General features: G+C 32.3%; 1 protein-coding gene and 1 long non-coding RNA gene across 2 annotated transcripts in view; one reads left to right on the plus strand and one right to left on the minus strand.

The window, feature by feature from the left end:
- Window positions 1-336: 336 nt before the first annotated feature.
- LOC131846739 (uncharacterized) lies at window positions 337-17,175 on the plus strand. Its single transcript, XR_009357687.1, has 3 exons — window positions 337-438; window positions 818-955; window positions 17,090-17,175. It is a non-coding gene; the product is annotated as an uncharacterized LOC131846739 (long non-coding RNA).
- LOC131846737 (beta-3 adrenergic receptor-like) overlaps window positions 14,726-22,033 on the minus strand; it is an 83,559-nt gene continuing 76,251 nt past the window's right edge. The window contains exons 3-4 of the mRNA XM_059196120.1: window positions 17,079-17,303; window positions 14,726-16,217 (exon numbers count right to left, since the gene is read on the minus strand). Coding sequence (XP_059052103.1) covers window positions 15,120-16,217; window positions 17,079-17,303 — 1,323 coding nt within the window. The 3' untranslated portion in view covers window positions 14,726-15,119. The remainder of the gene's footprint in view (window positions 16,218-17,078; window positions 17,304-22,033) is intronic.

A 22,033-nucleotide genomic window follows, 5' to 3' on the forward strand; every position in this document is an offset into this window, starting at 1 on the left:
TATAAGAATTATTTTGGTTAACTGAGAAATGGTCCGAACATTAGGCTGAATAGTCAAGAAACCTTTGCCTGGCTATAATGGCAAATGGAAAAAACAACAACAAAGAAATGGAATGAGTAATGAGTTACACTTAAAATTAAAGTACTTAATACCTATTGTTCTTAGGCATTTTATTATTTGTGCACAACCTGATTTTTATGACATTTCATCATTAATTCGGGCCTGTCATTCAAATTGAGTGATATTTAAAATACATTTACTTTATTTTCTTAGATTTTCTTGTTTTTATCACTGTTAAAAAATATTTACGTACCTAATAAAAACATAAATACCTATTTATGTTTTCATTTATGAACAAATTGGATAGAATACATTAATATGTACTTAAATAGAAATTATTTAAGAAACATAGAATGTTACTGAAGGTTCTATAATGTGGTAATATATACATAAATTTCATTTTATTATGTATTATAGTTCAGTAGAATAAGCCTCGATTAAAATATGTATTACTTTGACAGTCGAATCCAAGAGACCTGATGGTAGGAATCAGACAATGAAAACAAGAAAAGGAATTTAAAAAATTAAATAAATCCTTACAAAAGAAATCTGAAAAGCTGATGACCTTGAGACGCCTGCACAGATCATTATAACCAGCCGGTTATAATGATCTGTTTCATCGTAGATTCTAAATAAAAAGCCATTCCTTTAGAATCTACGATACTACAGAACGGACAAATACTTTTTTGTATCGAAGGTTAAAAAATAACTAAATACTGTTGTGGTGGTAATAATTATTAACGTTTTATTGTTACAGTTGTTGTTTATTCAATTTAAGCAAATTACTATGTTTTATGATTCCACTACTTATTGCTGTCGTTATTGGAGTAATATTATATAACTTATTGAAACAAAATGTCGATGGAATACCATGAAAACTTCATTATATTTCAAGGTAATTATTTCACACAGAACGAGAGATAGTAAGAACGGTCGTTAAATAAACCTATGCCTAATGATTAAACTTCAATCTTTAAAAGTAGTGGCTGCAAGAATTTGGTAGTTTTGATTTCTAATTTCTTATATCTCTACGTGCAGATTTTTGCTTTAATCAGAAAATATATTCGAAAGGGAGTGCCCAGTGCAGCTTTAGTGTTTAGCACTAAAGCTGCACTGCAAAAAAATTCATTACTATAGTAATGATTTTTTTTGTATCTGGTAGTATAACTAACTAGTTGACGGCCAATGTGGTAAATGGTAACCGTCGCCTATAAACACAACCACAATCAAGGATATGACGTCATCGTGTGATAGTGTTAGCGTTGCCATTTCGTATGATTAAGATGTTATACTTGTATACCTTGTACTTATCTTAACTGCTATATCTCACCTTACACCATTTTAGTTAGTTAGGAAGCCGATATAGGTAAGACAGACGTACACATGCTAACGACTCTGTACAAAGTGTACCTCAATTATATTACGAAGTTGTTACTTGTAATTGCATCCTGTATAATACGTAGCTCCAAAGAAATTGCCGACAGTATCAATAGACTAATTAAACTAATTAGGTATACTTTTGTGCAATATCGATGCATCATATTACAAGTAGGACACCACTAAGCAGGCTATATAGGTATAGACAAACCGCGCAGATTTCGCATGATAACAGCTCAATTGTAAGTAAGTTTAATAAATTATAATATTAATTCTCTTCTACAAACCAACTAATAAATTTAGTTACGAAGAATTTTTGTATTATTATTGTATTCATTTTTTTCCTTTGATTGTCATACACCTAATTAGAGTGAATAAAACGCTTATTGCTAAAAGTGCGATAATAATTATATAACATATTTCAAAATATTATTATTAGAAAAAAACATTAATAATTTTGGAATTATTAATCTACGAAAGAAAAATTTGTGACTATATATAAAAAAATTATATGACCAAAATAAATTATCTCTCTTCAGAATAACTCGAGCTTAAAATATTTAAATATTTTTAATATCCTATACGTTTTTCAATATTTTTAATTTGACTTAACTCCCAAAAGCCAATTGATTTTACGATTACAAGTACACTAGTAGGTATGCGTACTACTATTAAAGTTGTAAAAATGTATATATAAAACGAACTTAATATAATACGTAGCGTTGTTCACTTTTCACGACTTACATCTTTATGCACATGTAATTACGGTTGTACATGTTAAATGAATTATTTTATTCTTAATGTAAACTTAGATATCTAAATGCAAAGACCAAAGCAAAATATACAAAATGGGGATTGGATTCCGATTTATTTGGTTTCGTTTCAGGCAGTTTTTAAGTTATTGTAACTTTAATGTTCTAAAATTCTTATGTCTCTTTAAATATTATACATTTATTATTTTTGTAAAAGATTAAATACCATATAATAAAAAAAATATATGATTTCCGTAGTCTTTTATCTTCCTAATTTTTCTATTACATAATTTTTAATAGTGAACTTTTTTGTTTGATTTTATTTCATAAACTGCCTACAGTTGATGTACATATTGCAATAAATCTTTGTTAACTCATTGTTCGCATTGGCGTAATCTAATAATATCTTCTAATACATAAAAATCAATATTTGTTCGTATGTATTTTATGCGCTGCCCTACAGTTCATCCCATTGCAATAAAACTTTGTCAATATATTGTTCGCAGTATCTCAAAGGTTATTGGTACAGTACAATTACAGTAGGATATTTATTTATCAAGTCGATTGTACCGAGATATTTTTCTCGCTACAGTTAATTGTTATATCATAGAAATAATGAATTATAATATATTATTACATATAGATCCATTACACTGTGGTACATTGAATATGACGGGGATTGTATAAGTACCCCCGTCATATTGATATACAAATGTATATATAAACTATTATAAACCTTCCCAGCGAAATTTCCACAGTAATAGAAGTAACACTGAAAACTTTATCATAATCCTGTGCGTGGATTTAGAGAAGTAAGCGGAGATAATGAAAATAGAGAATTGGCTTAACATTATTTACCAGATATATATTTAGAGATTCATAGATGAGTCTGCAGTTTCATATTAAATTTTGAGGCTATATGTTATTCTGATGTGTAATTATCTTATATATAAAATTCTCGTGTCACAGTTTTCGTTTCCATACTCCTCCGAAACGGCTTGACCGATTCTCATGAAATTTTGTGAGCGTATTGAGTAGGTCTGAGAATCGGCCAACATCTATTTTTCATCCCCCTAAATGTTAGGGGTAGTCCACCCCTAATTATTTTTTCATTTTAAGGCAAAACAGACAGCTAGTATTATTATAAAATTTCATTAAAATCCGTTTAGTAGTTTTTGCGTGAAAGAGTAGCAAACATCCATCCATACTCACAAACTTTCGCATTTATAATATTATTAAGATAAGTATTTTAAACATATTTATTTCCAGTTATAAATATAAACATGTCACCTGTATGTTTGTACATTGTGTGCTATAAACGGAACGGAGGCGGAAAATTGGATTTTCTTGTAGCAGAAAATAATGACAAAGAAGTTTCAAACAACGATTTCGTCGCCGGAGAGGCATCCGCTAACGGCCAGCCCACGTTATTACTCGTCGGTCACAGTGTTACGTTTACCACACGGCCTGACCTTCGAATGGTCACGGGTTCGATTCCTATACATTACAGTGTGTTTATAAGCACAACGACAGGGAATATGAAAAAAAATCTGCAAACGTGTAACCTTACGTTCATAGGATTATTGTAGTACAACAACAGTTATTTTCCACTAAAAATATATTCAAGAGAAGAGTTTAAATATTTTTGTGCAATTTTGTAAGTGCATTAATATTTGTATATCTTTTATATATATATACCTATATTTCTTTGATGTATGTATTGTATATTTTTTTATTATTAAGTACATATTTGGAATCATATTTTATTTGTCGTATATATTTATGGAAATAAATAAATTACGGAAAAGGTATTCAAAAAATCAACATTGAACCTTTCGCGCTAACAAACCGCTCTGTCATGTGATTGAATTATATGAAACGTTCAAAAACATATTTTCATATATCGACATACTTTGTGTGGGATAAATTTTATGAATTCTTTCACAAGGTTTCAGGTTGTTATTCCATTTCGCTACACGTTTTGTAATGTAACACGCTTTAGTAGTTGGTACTTGGGGATGCAATGTAATAAAACCTGAAATAAAATTGTCTCACATTGTTATTAATGTGTCGTTGGTTGTATCGCGACATTGTCGACATTTGGAAGTGAAGAATTTATTGTTTAAAGTTTACACAACACACACAGGCACATAGTCGACAGTTACATGACATCGTCATATAGCATTGTTTTGTACGAGAAATTAAATTTGAGGCACTTAAAGCTTCTTAAAAATACAGTAAATGGATATAAAAAAAACCTTACTCACTCATAGTAGTGTATGTAGTGTTTTTGTGATAGCCATATACAAATCATATTTTTTTTATAATCTTTTTTAATAATTTAATAAAATAATCAACTTCTATCTTGAACAAATTAGTATATGAATAAAACAAATTCTTAAACTCGGAATAGTAAAATTAAATAATAAAAGTCGATTCTGAATGGGCGGAAATGCGTACACAAAATCTATCTAATTCTATCTAATAGAAAAATTCTACATTTTGAAGTTTCTACGTTCTTTATTTCTATTTCGATACTTAAATAGAAAGAAAGAAAATGTATTCCTATTTGACAAGACGCATATTATAACAAACAGGAATTGCCTGAAGGTATTAGTGGTGGTTGACAAAATGAGAATAAAGTCAGTTCAGCCTATCATGATGATTTATACCATGATAGTTTCCAAAATGTACTATGTTATGGTTAAACTGAAATTTACCGTGCATTCCTAGCAAGGTCAATAGTACCCTCTACCCTGGTAACAGAGTACCTATATCCAACCACTACACTTGGTAGTGCTTTGTGCTGTAAGTAGTTCATTATATATATATATATAGGTAACATAATATAATTACTTGACATAAACTCGAGATTTATGATACGTTCAGTAATGCCAACCGTATGAAGACATTTGAATAGTTAAGAGATTTTTGGTGTTCCGTACAAAGTACGAGATTACTAACATCCTCGTAAATTGTAACCTGTACGACGTTGTAGAACCATATTGAGTCAAAATACGACATTTTTGACCTCCTTTGAACGAAGGTATAAGTTTTTATGTTGGCAACCCTAGTTCTGTTCAATTCCAAGTAACTATTATTAGCGTCTGTCCAAATGACTACGAATCCGATGTTACTAAACGTAATTGCTGAAGAATTTTCTGAAATCGCTGTAATTCCAATCAAAGTTCTTCGGACAAAAATACGGACTAATTTCTCTTGAGAGAAAATCTCGGTTGCCCCTTGGGATTGTCCCATTCCGATGGCCTCAGCTATAAATATTCAGTTCCTTTCAATGGTCTGTATTAGTCGACATGCTTTTAGATGACATGAAATGACACTTTCAAAGCCTATGTATAAAGTAGAAACATACTTACTTCTTACAATTACAAAGTTATTGTTACGATATTAGTTGTTCTATACAAACTTGTCTGAGTCTAAACTGAAAGTAAACTTAAAGGAATCTTGTTTATTTAGAACCTTCGCCTGAATATTTTATATTAGCAAAAACACGATTCAGTGAAATCAGAAGTAATAAAAATAGGGTTTTATAAGGAAACTTAATTTACAAAGAAATTACAGGTTAAGGCGCGAGATATTTTAGTACTTCAGAAGGCAATGCATGAATCACATGATAACGAGATGTCTGTAGCATTGTTCATGTATGTAGGCAACAGTTACGACTTACCATGTTTGCCATTTAATTAACAAAAGAAAATCGACGTTATAGTAACAAAATTAATACGTTATATTATACACATGTAAATAGTAATATAATACAGATGTATAATTAATATAATTAATCATCGAATTGGAGAAAATATTGCGTAAAATGAATGAGACATTCGAATTGAATCTACCCTTTCTGCAGTTGCTTGAATATTTATATTATGTAGAATAAAATAATTATTAGATAGTAATAAACAACAAATCATGTCAACCATTCATTGTTCCTATAAGCGCAATCTTTGCATTGCATTATGATAGTAGGCACACTGGCCACCTCTCATGGTATAGGGTTTAGTTTCTAACATTCTTTCCTTGTTTCGAATTTATTTTTACGATTATTTACAATTATACACATTATACGAACGAGATAATTCCTATGATAATATTAAAGGACTCCTGATATCGACGCTCTTACAAACCGATGACAGGTGGACAGGAGACGGCGGTGGTTAAATAATAATTATGAACAGACAAATTTGCTTACCCGCTTCCTTAGTCTTTTTCTACTTACACCGTCACCACTACTACTGGAAAGCACTTGAATGTCACGCTAAAATATACCTACTCATTTTGTCAATTCGATATTTTGAATGAAGCTTTATTTACTTATTTTTAAATATAGGTACCTAACACTGCATTTTTTTAATAATAAAATCATGGTTCATATCTTGTTTAAATTAATGTGTACTGTCCTTTCTTTTTTTATATACAACGATGGAAGTAAACAAGCGTACGGGCCATCTGTAAGTGGTTAGCGTAATCTATGGATGCCTGAGACTTCAGGGGTGCAACGTGCGCGTTGCCGAACCTTCTTAATAGACGCTTCTTGATAAACCCCATACTGTAGTCTCGTGAAAGAACCTCGGCAGGTAGTTTATTCCACAAACTAAGTGTACGCGGGAGGAAGCTCCTCTGAAACCGCACTGTTCGAGACCACTTAGGTTCTAGCGTGTGGGGATGAATTCCTTATATATCCTGATTATTCCTTCCTTTGCATACATACATTTGCTCCGTATTCTCGTAGTCTTCTCTTACATCATGAGAGTAAAAAGAAATAGTGAAACATTGCATACTTATTCCGGAACTACAAGGCAATACTTAGGTGTAGGTACACCGTGTAACAAATTGTGTAACTATGCCTTATATCCTTTGTGGATAGGTATGCTTCGTGGTAGGACGTGATCCGTCAAGTTATGAACTTATGCGAGAAATATATCCAATATAATAATACATTATTTTTTTTATTTTTTTTATTGTAACAAATTATATAATAGATATACAATGTGATCATTCAGGTAATATAAAATTTTATATATAGAATTAATAAAGGAAAATTACAAATCAAAACGAGGTAAGTTAGGTATCTACCTCACGTACCTTAAATTAATCTTAATTCGATAGAATGCTTAGATTTGTAGTTCTTAATATTTAAGACAATATGAATGGGAAAGGTAAACTTTTTTTACAAAAACATATTATATATATAAACCTGCCTCTTGAATCACTTTAACTATTGCTACCTACTACATTAAAATCCGTTGCGTAGTTTAAAAGATCTAAATGAACAGACAGCGGAAGCGACTTCAGTTTATACTATGCAAAGATTAAATTTAAATTTAAATTTAGATTAATTCGTTTCATTCGATCGTAAAACAATTTATTTCTACATAAAAATGATAAGAAAATAGACTACTTACTGAGTGTTCATTTAAATAAGGCACCAAAATAAACACTATTTTATCATAAATTTAAAGAGGCTTACTTATAAGATAAGTAAGTTATTAAACGTTATGAGAAACTAGATGGATTTATGTAATATTACAAAGTCAAAGGACTTAATAGGGATGATGAAGCTGTATTTAGAAATATGACTTGGAACGTGGGCGAGTAAGCAGGCTATAATAAAAAAATAGAAGTGTTAACGTATAAGGTCACCTGTTAGATAACTACGAACAGCTAAGCAGTTACTATAGGAAACTTAGAAATAATAGTTATATTAATGTTAATTTGTAATAAAACTATACGTAAAAATAATGGTAAGTACTCGAATACTTTTAATCGAATGGTTAAAGAATTAAAATGACCGAATGATTATCTTGAAACATCCATACTTTATGACATAGAATCTCTATCAGGTGAATAAATTCAACGGGTGCAAATGCCTAAATTACAGTAATCGTAGGGGAATTCCTCTATGATTACAGTAAGAAACTATTAATACCACTTTAATTATTGGGCATCTATTTATATGTCCAGTAATTGCAGTACCACCACTACTACTAAAATACTAAGTTATACATAATAAGCGAAATTTGATTTTTTTGTTCCTGCTATACATTTTAAGAAACACCAATTAAGTCACACCTATCTCTATCCCTAATTATTTATCATTTGCAAATGTTATAGACGATCGCTTGTAGTTTGCACCACAGCACAATGGGTCACCGCTAATGGGGAGCTACTACGCACATGAGACCAGGAAGAACATTATTTTCATTATCTTTTTTTATGAGGAACTAGTATTCAGGTCAGAGTGTCATTACTATTAAACGTGTTTGCACGATGAATTTACTGTTACAATAACTCTATACATACAGTTAATGAACTCTATCACATATTAATTAAAGCGGCTTCAGGGCTTTCTTCTTTTTTAAATATAACACTCTATAGTGGTTCGAGAATAAGACTAAGACTTTGTTTTCTTCAATTCAGTCACTATCTGTAATTTATGTGCATCATCGTTTGGTGGTATGTGGGTAATAATAATTATAAAATTTAAAATTATAAGTAATCCCCGAATAAAAAAAACTCTAAAATATTGTAACCAAGAAACATCGCAATTTTGTCAGTATTGAAACAAAAAATCTACATGATAATGTGTACATTCGTTTAGGAGCTATGGTGTCACAGACATTCGGGCACATTAAACTTGTAACACGACGTAAAAACAGGTTTTGCGTCGTGGCTCATAAAGAGTATATAACAATAGTATAAAATATATAACAATAGTGCCTATAAAATGCCAACAAGCGAAACTATATTACTATAATATATATCACATCCTGAATCAACATTTGCTTAACAATAAAAATTTTAAAACTTGCATATATAAACTTGTATACCCCAAAAAAAATGAAATTCGCAACAATACCCTTTTCAACATTGGCTGATAATGTTCAGTAGATATACTTAAATGTACTATGTATCTATGTGGATGAACAAGGGAGTGGGCATTCGCCAGCAAACAAGTATGTTCCCATTCGGAGTCTGTAAAAGCGAAACCGACCGCGTATTACTTTTTAATTAATTAACTTTTTACATACCTGTATGCGACGATAAACTACGATCGAGGGGTTTGTTCAGAATGGATGTTATTATAAATAAATAAACAACCCTGGATATTTAACACAGCGTTATTTAACTCATCTAGTAGATAAGTAACTACTCACGGTAAGTAGAGCTTGTGTTATGCGTAGACAAGACAAGATAAATGATACTGATAGTTAGATTTTTTTGTAAATACATACATAATATATATAGAAAACACCCAGATCGATACAAACAATCATACTCTTGAATACAAATGTTTGAACCGAACCCGCTATCATTGGAAATAAAGCGATGTGCTAAACCACTGGACTACCGCCGTCATTGTTTTGTATCTTTACACTAAGCGTGTACGCACGCCGATACCAAAGACTACAATCCTTCATGACAATGCTTCAGATAGCAGAATGTTTTACTGTTAAACGACAGTAGACTCGCAGATAGACTGTACAGAGTCATCTACGTGAGTACCTCGGTCTCACCTATTTCAGTTGCCAAGCTGCTATCTTTGTAAGCTGTGTTTCTGTACAGTCAGACTAGTAATAATAAATGTCAATCAGATTATTAGGTCTAACAAGATCAGGCAGTGAAATTACACAATAAGAAACATCTTAGTCCTCTAGAATGGCAACGTATGAATGGTATCACGGTGTCATATGATAACGTGATATCCGTGGTTCTGTTCATATGTATACGCAACAACCGTTTTCCCTCAAGTGAGCCATCAGCTTGTCTATCATTCCAATAATAGCTTATGTCTCTTTGGAATGATGTACATTAAATATGGCGAAAAATCTTCTCAAGTAGGTACAGTAGTCGGGTGAATATTTCCTTCCTAATAAAATCAGGTCTCTATAATATTAGTACAGATCAGTTTGCGAACAATTTTAGAATTATTAGAACAAAAGATGTAATTTTATATTCATAAAATATATGAATATAAAAGTGAATACGTAAAACTATAAGTAGAATGGAAAGAGACTGAAAATGTAACAAAGTATCTATTATTAAACTGCGAGTGAAGTTGCAGAGACACTTTCATATCTACATATTCCAGGATGATTTTGTGCATAATAAAATTGGTCGAGAAGAAAATAAAGAGGGATTTCCATCAAGCTATTTTTAAAGATTAGATATTTTATTTCACATTCAATTTGTCTAGTCCAGTATTGAAATTCAATATCGCTCTTGCTCTTCAGATCCGGGAAATGATTTCCTGCCACTGTGCGATTCTATCCTCTACTTCATTTTGAAGGTTATTTCATGAATTCTAAAGTATTAATATGAAATTCATAAGTTATATTTTATTAGTAAACTTAAAATTTTAATTCATTTTGTTCTCACCATTTGATGTAATGTGATATTAAGTGATTTAAAGTTTTTTTGTTTATTTATTACAATAATCTCTTTGCTAGTTCTGACAAATAATAATAATAATATCCTTTATTATTATTATTTGTCATTGGACAATTCATACAACGTCACTAGTCTCAAGCTAAGCAGAACTTGTGTTCTGAGTACTAGACTACGGATACAAATACATAGATACTTTGTTTTTGTAAATACGTATATAATTAATATATACATAGAAAACACTTAGACACAAAAAATCATACTCATGAATACAATTGTTGGTACCGAACCAGGAATCGAACCCGCTACCATCGGAAATAAAGCTGTTTGCTAAACCGCTAGACCACCGAGGTTGTCAAATTAGGATATTATGTATTTAAATCTATATTGATCTCACAACTATTTGGAACGTTCCAAATAAAGCCATCTTAAATGGAGTATAATCATTGATTATTTTAGTATGATATATGTTACGCGATATCTTTGCCAATTCTGTGCCATTAATCAAACTACGTTTAAAAAAATCAATAAAATTGAAATGCATTAGCAATAGACCTACTTTACAGTCATTTATGATTAATCTGTTCATAATCTCAAATACATCTCAGAGTACAGAGACAGGATATGTTAGTTCTTCGGAATGGCAATGCATGAGGAGTACTACAGAAATTAAGACAGGATATGAGAGAGCATAAAAGATCAGAAATTAATACTTCAGAAATTATTTTTCCATCAACTCCAAAAGTTGATGGAAAAATAGTTTACCTCGTAAAAACTCACTAACTTTTTGGCGTCCTCGGTTTCGTCTTATTAACGGGATTACGAGAGAAAGTTTCTTGTAATCTCATTGTTATCTATGTATATTTCTGTATACACACCGACCTATATCTAAATGGGGATTACGTAGTAATCAGACGGGCTCACTTTTGTCATTAATCGGTAGTTGCTGTTGCCGTTAATAGTTTATGAAGGTTACATTGACTAGGTATTTAAAGCCGCGATCAATAATGGAACTGGCTTTCAAATACAGATGTGATGATATTTTTATTAAATTTTGTCTAGTTGAGTAACTCTATCTCATCTATTTCAGCTGCCACATCTAACATGGTGGAAAGTCATCTTGGTAGATGTGGCAACGGGAAGATGATATAAAAAGAGGTACCAGTGAAATATGATAATATCAGTAAGAGTGTAATAAGTTACCCCATCTCTTTGAATTCGTGTGTATATATATAGGTACCTTTACTTTAGATACCTTTCTTATATGGTTATTGTATTCTTTATAAAATTTTAACTATCTTTTTCCTTTTTCCATACCATTACCATAGTTTCTTTTCATATTAAATTATATTATACAGTCCTTAAGTAACCCAGTCGTTAAAATTACGACACCGTGTCGAAGTCAAACTGAAATGTTACTTTGTTGGCAATGACACCATGAGTCCACAATGCAAATAATTTCTTTCACCCCTCTATTCTATTTGTATTTATATTTTCAATTATTTTATTTTAACCCTAGACTTACCTCTTCCTTACACCAGCAGATCGCTTTACAAACTGTATTTCGGTTTCAGGGTGAGATATGTCAATGAAAATGCATACAGCCCTCTATTCTACCTGTACTATATTTATATTTTCAATTATTTTATTTTAACCCTAGACTGTCACCTATTTACTTTGACACCAGCTCGCTTTACAAACTGTATTACGATTTGTTGAATACCTCTGAATCCTCAAGAAGGCAACACATCAAGGATATCACGAGTGTCCCAAATTAATTTTGTGATAGCTTTGTGTACATTGAGTTACCATTAGATGATAGTTGGTTACCATCTTCTATAAAAGGAACCGTCAGCTTGATTGCCATTTAAGATATAAGATAAGATTGCCGTTTAAGAATTAAGATAAAAAGAACTTTGCGTTAAATTCTATAGATATATTCCTACTACATGATGTTACTGTTATATTACCCACCAAATACGTTATTCAGTGTATGAAATGAAATTGATGAATTGTCAAATTGGCTTGACGTCAATTGAATATCAAACTACAGGCGTTGCTATATATGTATTGAGTCGTAGGTACAGTTTTTAGATAGATTAAATTGAACTTTCATCGGGACAAGTCATATTAATAACTCTGTTATCAGAATTATGATTTGTATGTATGTTTAAGTCTTTATACAATACTCTCAACCTTTACTTTCTTATTGATTTGACTTAGCTTTTCAAAGGATTACTTTATGTATTTTTTGTTTTTTTATAATATACATTATCTACCTGCAAAAAATATTTACAATAGAGGGAAAGGGATCGTTAGTAATGTGAACTAATTACTCCATCGCTAGCGATGTACCAAGTCAGGTTGTCCACACGGTTCCCTCTGGAAACCATCGTGATAAATCCCTGGTGACTATGTTATGATGGGCCAACAAACCTGATCTCATGCTCATCTTATCTCACTCCACTGTTGGTCCTGTCATATTCATGAGTACGATTGTTTGTAAGGTCTGAGTATTTTATATGTATATTGTGTAAGTATTTATAAAAAAAATTGTATTTATATCAGTTGTCTAGTACACAAGTTCTGCTTACCATGGTAGTAGACGACGTCGTGAAAATTTTCCAGATGTATTATTATTATAGAAACCAAGTTTAATGTTCACAATAAATTATGTTAAAATTATGAGTTAGCAACCGGAAATTACGGATACAGCAGCCGCATCCAACATAATATATTTATGGTTACGATGCAACCAGCGTCGTCGGTGGAGTGTTATGGCGGGTTTAAACTGTGGCAATTTAAATATATAATCTAAAGGAATGTTAAAATTATACATTTATACTTATATTATATTACGAAGAGAAATAGTGAATTTCGTTGTAGGCCAGGCCATTATAAGTCGACGTAGTAACCTATAGCTCTCTAATGCTATTTGTAAAGGTTAATATAATTTGTCTAGGACAACATGGAAATTATCTATTTAATTATTGGTCAAAAGGAGTCAATAAATTCAGTTTTTTTTATATGTTTCATCTTATTTAGATAAAGAAGCTACAAGTACAAAAGGACAATACAAATTAAAACCCACGCAAACCAACAGAAACCCAGGTAGTTCATCTACCTCTATGAAGAAATATGTAGATACTCACCTTCAATAAAGAACGGTGCACTTTATTCTGAAAACGGACATTGGCTTTATGAATTTTTCATGAAAACCTTTAAGGATAGCGTCTCACATGTACCCTTTTTCGTTCCTTATTATTTAAGGTAATATAATTCATGATATATTTGTTCAGAAAAACAACTTCCGTGCAGGGATTTAGCCAGAAGCCATCTCGAATATATTTTCGTCCTTAGCGCCCCTCGATAGAAGGTAGTTCGTAGAAGACTAACAATTATATTTTTCTAAATCTTAAACGTTACCGAAATTAATATTACAGAAATGTAATGTACCTCAGTAACTGACAGGAGGTTAGGGTTTATTACATGCATGTAAATAAAACTATACCATAATGCTCGTGTTGTTTAATTGTTTGCTTAATTATATCTTTAACTAAATTAACACAGATACAATAAAACAACAGCTCATTGACTAGAATAACAATTCGTATTTATCTGCATAAATATTTATCATTAAATAACGACATTTAAATATTTCATTAAATTATATTAATCTAATGAATCTCTACATCACGATACTATTTTGAACATTGCGTAAACGAGATTTAATGTCACCATCCAATTTAAAATTAAAACAGGTTGTATCTTAGATTACGTGAGATTAGAACAAAGTCAAACGTTTTAAGGAATGCCATATTTAAATCTGCAGAATATTATACAGATTTATTTAGATAAAATAAATTTTGATATCTTAATTTCTAAATTTTGTAATTACTTATATTGTCTAGTCTAAAAGAGAGTAGGCAGTATGTAAGTACAAGGACATCTCTATATATTTAAAGAAGTAATAGATTTGGACGGCGGCATTGACTAAAAGCGTTGCATTTACAAAAGTTATAATGTTTGTATAACATTTCTAATAATTCTATTTATACAACTCTCAGACTGTTATCCAGTGCATATTTAACATATATTCTGTAAATAGAACACATCTGTGAGCCTAGTGACATTTTATTTGTAAAACATTCTAATATTACAAATCATTACTAAAAAGTCCAACAATATCAGTAATAGAATTGTTTCTAATATACCTATGGAATATTTCAGTGATATTATTTTTACAGAGATACAGACTAAAGTAATACTTCAGTAGGTAAAGCTAACGATATGGAGGAACCCTGTAGGAGAAATAATTACGTCTAATACAGTAGTAAATAGTATAGGAAACATTACGAATTGGTCACTGTTTGGTCAGGAAGGTCGAGTAGAAACGGGTCTGTACAAAGCGATAAAAAATAACATCTGAAAACACCGAAGCTGACTCGACTTCGAACCGCACACTTATTTATTGTCTTTAAACGCACATCTATCAGCAAGACTATCATAAAAATACCCGTTTTATAAAGCGTTATGTCTCACGTGGGTTTGGTGTTGTGGCCACGAGAGGAGAAGTTGCTCGTCCGCGCTGTCGACGTTCACATTCTCTGATAAAGCTGGTGAGTATGATAAACCACCCAGCAAAGCACCACTGGATCTCGATTGTTGTCGACAAAGTGGGCGACGTGTTGGCGATTCACTCTCATCAGACATAGCCCTTGTCACCGTAATCCGAGGTGACTGCCGTCGACGACCCCGAGGTCCTGTTTCTTCTAACCCAAGCGCTCTACCTAGAACTACGTGTGGCGGAGCACGAATAAGTGGAATGGCAGATGTACGAGGTCGAGGCACTTCCTCTTCCTGGGAGTCCTGAAGCATATTACAAGAGGCAGCTCTTGGCGCTGGCCGTTCTGATCCCCTGGAACCCATAACTGCTGCATCAGATAATCTTCTTGTGGTCGGCGGTCGTATACAACCTGATCCAGCTGACAAAGATGGTCTTCGTGATCCACAAGCACTTGGAGTTCGTGCTTGAATCTCTTGAGTAACCTCACTTTTAGTCATTCGTTTTCGTTTATAATTACGAAGAGAATCACGAAGCGCACGACTTCTAATACCATATAAGATACCGTTTACAGGTGGAGCAGCAGCTAATAAAGCCGCCGACAATGCTGCTACTGGTTGTGGTGGTATAGAGATAGCAGGCCATATTAAAACACAGTAATATGGGAAATATAGAATAGCCAAAGAACCCAATGGTTGGAGTATTGCTGACAAGGCTCGGTGGCGATGCGGAGGTGGAGGAGAAAAAGGATTACGTTGATGAGTCACTGTGACTTGAGCGGACAAAGTCACTTCATATATAGCCGCAGCAATTCTATGCCGATGATATCGAGCTATGCGAAGGATTTTCAAACTGCAAAGGAGAACTAGTACAACTGGTAGCAGTAAAGTTAATAGGGCGTAAAGTAAACAAAATCCTAGCGCCGCTGGTCCAGCACTACAGTCTGGAGCACAACTGCCAAGGCCACTGCTATATGCTAGTGGAGGCTTGGAAGCTGCCAGGGGAGCTAGTAGTGCTGCTGTCGCAACCCAGCCGCTTGCCACACATATCATCACCTGGAAATCAAAATATTATAGTATAAATAATAATCAATATTTTTCCCAAATATTAGTAGGCTTTTAGACATACCAAAAAAAGCACTTAACAATTCCATGTCACATATGTTTATATACATATCATACTCGTACTGTATTATATCTATATCATATCTTTTCATTCACTACTACTACTACTAGTGAATCAAGTGTTAATAATATTGTAGTAATATCAGATATATTGCCAAACTTGCTTTAGTTTAAATTGTGAAATTATAAAGTAATGATGTTTAATTACTCGTATATAGGTGACGGTTGCTACTTTTCATAAAGTAGACCGTCAACTTAGTTGCTATTGTGAGTAATAAGAGTGTTTATAAGATTAAAACAATTTTTACACTGTCTATTTTAGACCGAAGAGTAGTAAGATGGCTTGGCAAGAAATTAATTTACCACCAGTAACTAGAAGTGTCCAGTAAACTATCAACTATCAGCAACATTGTGTCAACGTCTGGCTGTCATTCTTGCTCCTATTCTCCTAATCTTAGGCTATAATCTTAGCACACCATTTACAGAGGTTTTATCTTCAGAAGCTGGACCCAAATGGTCTGGGTCAGTGCTGTTTTAGAGGAGCTTCTTCCCACGTACACTTAGATTGTGTAATGAACTACCTACTGAGATTTTATTGAGAGACTACAGCATGGGATTTTTTAAGAAAAATATATTAAGGTTTCTTATGGGTCCGCAATTCGCACGGACGGACAACGGACGCCTGAAATACCAGGGGTGTCACTCCTGGTATTTCAGGCGTCCGTAGGCTAGGATAACCGTTTATCATCAGATGTGTATTATTTGCCACCATCGTAGTATTAAAAAACTAACCTTTCGCGCAGATACAATGGCAGCATAATGCAATGGTGCAGCAATGGCGGCGGCGCGGTCTGCGTGCAGACCACATACGGTCCACAGTTGTAGCGGGTGTAGAGCATGAAGCAACGCTCCACAAGCACATGCTCCTCCACCTCCACCAGCACATAAAGCGGCGCCGCTGGCCAGCGCACCCACTGCGCCCAGGTGTACCAACAATACTGACGATGCGGATGCCGGCTGCCGAAATGAAACATTTTCCTTACTGGATTTGGAGTTATAACTTAAATATACTACCAGTCATGGAATCTTTTTATTAGGCTGCTACGGAAGTATATTATTGGTAGACTATTAGTTATGACAGTGTATATAGGAATTAATATATTGATTGGAAAAAGATTTAATAACATCCGTTCGAATTTGGTGAGAACATCATATAAAACAAAAAAAAAAAACTATCATTTTATTAAGAACATAGTCTTATCATTTAAAATTTATTAATGGTCAATCGTGTCTTGGCATTCTTTAGGACTAAGATGTTGTACCTTCAAAAACATTGTATTGTAATATCAATCTCATATATAATCATCTTATACATAAGTTAGTCATGGTCACAAGCTGGCTAGTGCAACATCATGACTGTTACCAAGGATGGCGTAGTCAGCAGAGGCTTTCTCAATTATCAACTCCATGGTGAACGCAACATCTAACATGGCCACATTTCGTTCGTTATGGTTGAATCAGCAGGCGTGAGCTAAATGCCGTCTATCAGATTGATTTTTGGTTTTGTTATCGGATTTTCCTTCACAGAGAATCAGTCAGTATCTAAATATTTCGTCATACATATACGCTATATGTTCATAGGATTACGTATATATAGCTATATGTTTAACACTGACACTGGTGTACGGACATATATGTTAAATATATCACTTGAAAGGCTATCCTAACAATTCACATTGTTCAGAGGTGCGGCTTTGTGAAAAAATTCTAAGCTAACAAGAACCTTGCTTCCAACGTGTTTTTCGTTAAAAATTGGATGTTTCTATATTTATACCGGACGGTTTAAATTAACGAATAAAAATATATAATTAAATAACGAACGAGTTACGCAAACGTGGCTTAGTAAGGTATTTTTAAGTAATTAATTGTTTCCTAATAATTTTATTTGTTTATTTAGTCCTTTAAATACGTAATGTAATTTTAATTTTCGTCTCATTAGTAATTTACTTGAGCTCATTCTCGTTTGTATGCAAGTGCTATTTGCGTAGGTGTAAAGGGTATAATTTGTTTCTTGTTAAGCAAAGTACAACATTGTGGGTATATGACATGTTCTTCAAACATTCTAAAGATGTCAGAATTTCGCTAGAGTATACACAGAGGGTAATAATGTATATATAAATATCATAATTTATTTAGTAGTATTATTATGAAAGGACGGAGCGACTCGTAATGACAACGGCGGGATGAATAACCGTCTGGTGCATAAGTTTTTTCTTTGAGAATAAATTAATGTTCTTAGTTGTAAGAATAATAAAACATCGTAATAAATTATAAATCAATGGTATAGAGCTTTATACATCTATTATTTAATATATATATATATTTATTAGAGCTTCTGAGCATAAAAATTGCATAATTTTTTTTTAAACACATTTCTTATAATAAAAGTGCTTATATTAAATTGTACAGGAGTAAAGATTTTTTGCCTCTCTACTTCATATATCTAATGCCGTTAAAATATATTTACTTTTATTGCTTGAGGACATGATAAATTAACATCAATTACAACATTAAGCAACTTTTAAATGAAAGTAAGAACCATATGTCAATATACAAAGAAATACAAAATAATTTAATAATGTACCTAGGACATTTTTAATCATTATCCCAAGTCTAGTCCAGGTAACTACTTCAGTTGAGAATACGTTGTGAAATGTAACTGGAACATATACACGTCAGTACACATACAGATGTACATATAAATATTACATATTTACGTACTACCCCTATGCATGAAACAAAGGACAATAAATCTGAAATAAATATGAAGTTCCTGAGTAGTGACTAAACCTCGCTCAGCTTTGTTTATCTGCATTGTACTGCAACAATGGCCTGAGAGCAGTTTTGTATGTTGTCCTAGTGCAATGGTTCCCAACCAATAGTCCTCGAACCACTGAATGGTCAGCCAGAATGAAAATGTCAGCAAAGAACTTGAAACTATAATTAAATTATATATTTTCTTTTATGAAATGTATATAAGTGGCGGGTAGACAAATATAATACATATCTGAATGTGTTATTAACTGCTTAGTTAAAGGCACGCTTTTTTAATTTAGGTTAGAATAATATTTTATTAATCTTATGGTCGTTGTTCGTGTACAACAAATCTGATCTCTGTTCTGAAATCTGAATCTGAAAATTCTGAAAATCTGTTCTGATCGAAAAAGATTGAGTACCACTGTTTTAGTATTAGTAGTGGTTACGCCTAGACTAAGATATTTGTATGTAGATACACTGCTATGCTTTACGAATATATATAGTTGTATATACTTTAATTTTTTTTTCTATATCAGTTTTTCAGCTTAAACTACATTCAAACTAACAGTAGATATGACTTTTCCAAATTCATGACATTAATTTCACAGTAGGTCGATTATTAAATATATGTTTATTTTAATAAATTTACCACATTATTTAAATATTCAAATTTTTCAAATTCAAAATATTTTTATTCATGTAGGTATTACAGACTCTTATGATATGTCAAATCTACCGTCAGTTCGGAATGATTTCGAGATGAGAAGAACTGACAAGAAACTCAGCTTGTATTTATTTTTTTAATGTTGTACATATTTATAATAATACTATTTCATTTAAATTCAAATTTGGGAGAATAGAGTGACCACCAGAATATGCTATATAAAAAAAAAACTAATCAGTGTTCGCAACCCGAACAGACCAGTCCCCACAAGCAGCACCCGTTCACGAGTATGACGGATGAGCCAGCCATCATTGCATTTAACCATATTAAAGGGAGCACATCGACCAGGCCCACCACGCCGCCACATGTTTGAACTTTATAGCGAGCATGACTGTTTCAAGTTACTCCACTACGTCATTTATATTATTTACAGCATAAACTGTACCGATCACAGTTTTCACCCATTACAATATTTAATTTACATTATTTAAATTACAATATGTCATTACAAAATTTAGAATAAGTTTTTTTAGTGTTTATTACATTATCTATGTCAAAGGGAAAGTTATATACCTCATAACAAAAGTTAAAATTGTAATTAAGTCCACGCATTGTAGTCATTTATACATTTCATAGTATAAAACAAACAATTCTCTTTAAAACAATGTTATGAAATATTAACAAATGTATCAGTAACAGAAATATGTAAAACTGTGTAAGCTACCGGAAGTTGCCGCGGAGGTAGTTTCCGCTCTGACTGAGCAGCTCAGTGGCGCCCTCTGCCGCTTCCCGTTTATGTGTCGCAACAAGTGGGATTGAAAGGAACGACTTCCTGCCTCGTTACGATAACAATGTGTAGCGATTTACGCCTGCGAAACTCTACATTACTTAGTTTCGTTTGTTTTTACTTTTTTTCGTATATTAGCAGCACTAATTATACATTAATTAGGTATATCGTATATGATATTAAACTAGAGATGTTATTATATACACATTAGAGAGAGCAACGTAAAATATATCATTAGGTAAACTATACTCAATTTTTAAAATATTATGTAATTTTTTAAAAGTGGAAATTAAGTACACTCTTTCTCCTTTTTTTAGGGGTAGATACATAAATTATTGTGTAATAATTTTTATTTTTTTAGTTGACATTGAAAACACTGATGATACAAAAGAATTCAACGATATGTAACTTTTTATACAACTTTTTTAAATATTTGTACAACTTTAGTATACTTTTTATTTATTTAATTATTTGTTAACTAATGTATTGAACCGACCTGGAATTAATACAAAAACGTTCATAAGCGGCTAAAATGTCAATACATGTATAAATGATTTGATAAAATATTGTACAAAATCTTTACTCTACTGCTATAGAATTCTCTCTCAGGCAGTCTTGAATCTTGAATAAATCCATACATAGAAATCACTCTGACCAATTACAAACACTTATACACCTTAATATAAATGTCTGTACCATGCGAGGAATCGAACTCACGACGTAAAGTGGTGTGTTAAACCACCACCACCACCAAGACCGTAAATATTGTCACCGATTTTAGGTATAAATGTACCCTAATATAAATTTTGATAGATCAACTTCGAGCACTAGCTTGGAATATCGTAAGTAAGACAGACGTCTTTGAACTATTCCAATATTGAGTTCCGCCTGACCAACTATTGACTTATTGTTATTTATAGAGGAACTAAGTTTTGCCTATGTATTTGGGATTCAAACCAGGTATCCTAATTCTACCATATCTTATATAGGTTTATTATTTACTTTTAACTTTATATTATACTCTGATTACAAAACAGTACTTACGTTATGTGCCGATTATTATTTATCGGTGATTTTTTTATTTATAACTAGCTACTTACCCCGGCTGTATTTATACATAAACCTGCCTCTTGAATCACTCTATCTGTTAAAAAAAATGTAGTTTTAAAAATTTAAGCATACATAGGGACGGACAGACAGCAACAGCGACTTTATTTTATACTATGTGATGATAAATTAGTTTGATTATTATTTATGGATTTGATCGTAAACTAGATCAGAGATACGCAAAATGTTTTTTGGTTTGTAGTTCATAGATTATAGAGGTCGAGGACTAAATTCTTTCAGCTAAATTTTTACCAACTATTTACACTACACACCATCAACAGGGATTTAATTTACAGGCCCTGTAATGTTAGACATTTCAGGGCATGTAAAGGCCTGAATGTAGAGGAATGAATTACCTATTGATATTTTCTC

The sequence above is a fragment of the Achroia grisella genome, unplaced genomic scaffold (assembly GCF_030625045.1).
Source record: "Achroia grisella isolate CSIRO2021 unplaced genomic scaffold, CSIRO_AGI_Agris_v1 utg512, whole genome shotgun sequence".
Taxonomy (NCBI): domain Eukaryota; kingdom Metazoa; phylum Arthropoda; class Insecta; order Lepidoptera; family Pyralidae; genus Achroia; species Achroia grisella.